This window comes from Brassica oleracea, chromosome C9, assembly GCF_000695525.1.
Source record: "Brassica oleracea var. oleracea cultivar TO1000 chromosome C9, BOL, whole genome shotgun sequence".
NCBI classification, from domain to species: domain Eukaryota; kingdom Viridiplantae; phylum Streptophyta; class Magnoliopsida; order Brassicales; family Brassicaceae; genus Brassica; species Brassica oleracea.
Genome location: NC_027756.1, coordinates 27,605,274 through 27,605,799, shown reverse-complemented (window position 1 = coordinate 27,605,799; position 526 = coordinate 27,605,274). Strand labels below are relative to the sequence as shown.

The window sequence follows — 526 nt, the reverse complement described above, 5'->3', positions numbered from 1 at the left end:
AACCAAACGATAAGGTCTTGCTCTTCAACTCCAGACTTAGGTTGTTCGTAGACAAGCTTAAATCTAGATGGTCCGGACCCTTCACCGTTAAGGAAGTCCGCCCTTACGGAGCTGTTGTGTTGCTGGACAGAAAGGGAGACGAGTTCGTCGTCAATGGTCAGCGCATCAAGCATTACCTTGCTGACTCCACTATCGCAGAGGGTGATGAAATTCCTCTAAGCGATCCCCCATCAGCCTGATCGGCTGAGCCAAGTCAAGCTAATGACTTTAACTAAGCGCTTGGTGGGAGGCAATCCACTGGTGAGTGTATATATTGTTTTCTATAGTCTATTTTATCTCTTTTCAGATTTAGTTTGCAGGTCAAAAACAAGAAAAAAATAACCGAACACTTCAGTCAGAACAACCGAAGGACTGTTCTTCTGGTGGAACAACCCATCACCTGTTCCATGTAAGTGTTCCGGACCCAAAAAAAAAAAAAGAGAGAGAGAGATAATGGAGAGCGGTTAGGGTTTCACCAATTTAAGGC

The 526-nt window shown here is 44.7% G+C and overlaps 1 protein-coding gene across 1 annotated transcript in view; it reads left to right on the top strand.

Moving 5' to 3' along the window:
- The window catches only part of LOC106314701, a 5,411-nt gene extending 5,172 nt beyond the window's left edge, over positions 1-239 (top strand). The window contains exon 7 of the mRNA XM_013752532.1: positions 35-239. Coding sequence (XP_013607986.1) covers positions 35-239 — 205 coding nt within the window. The remainder of the gene's footprint in view (positions 1-34) is intronic.
- The last annotated feature ends 287 nt before the right edge of the window (positions 240-526 follow it).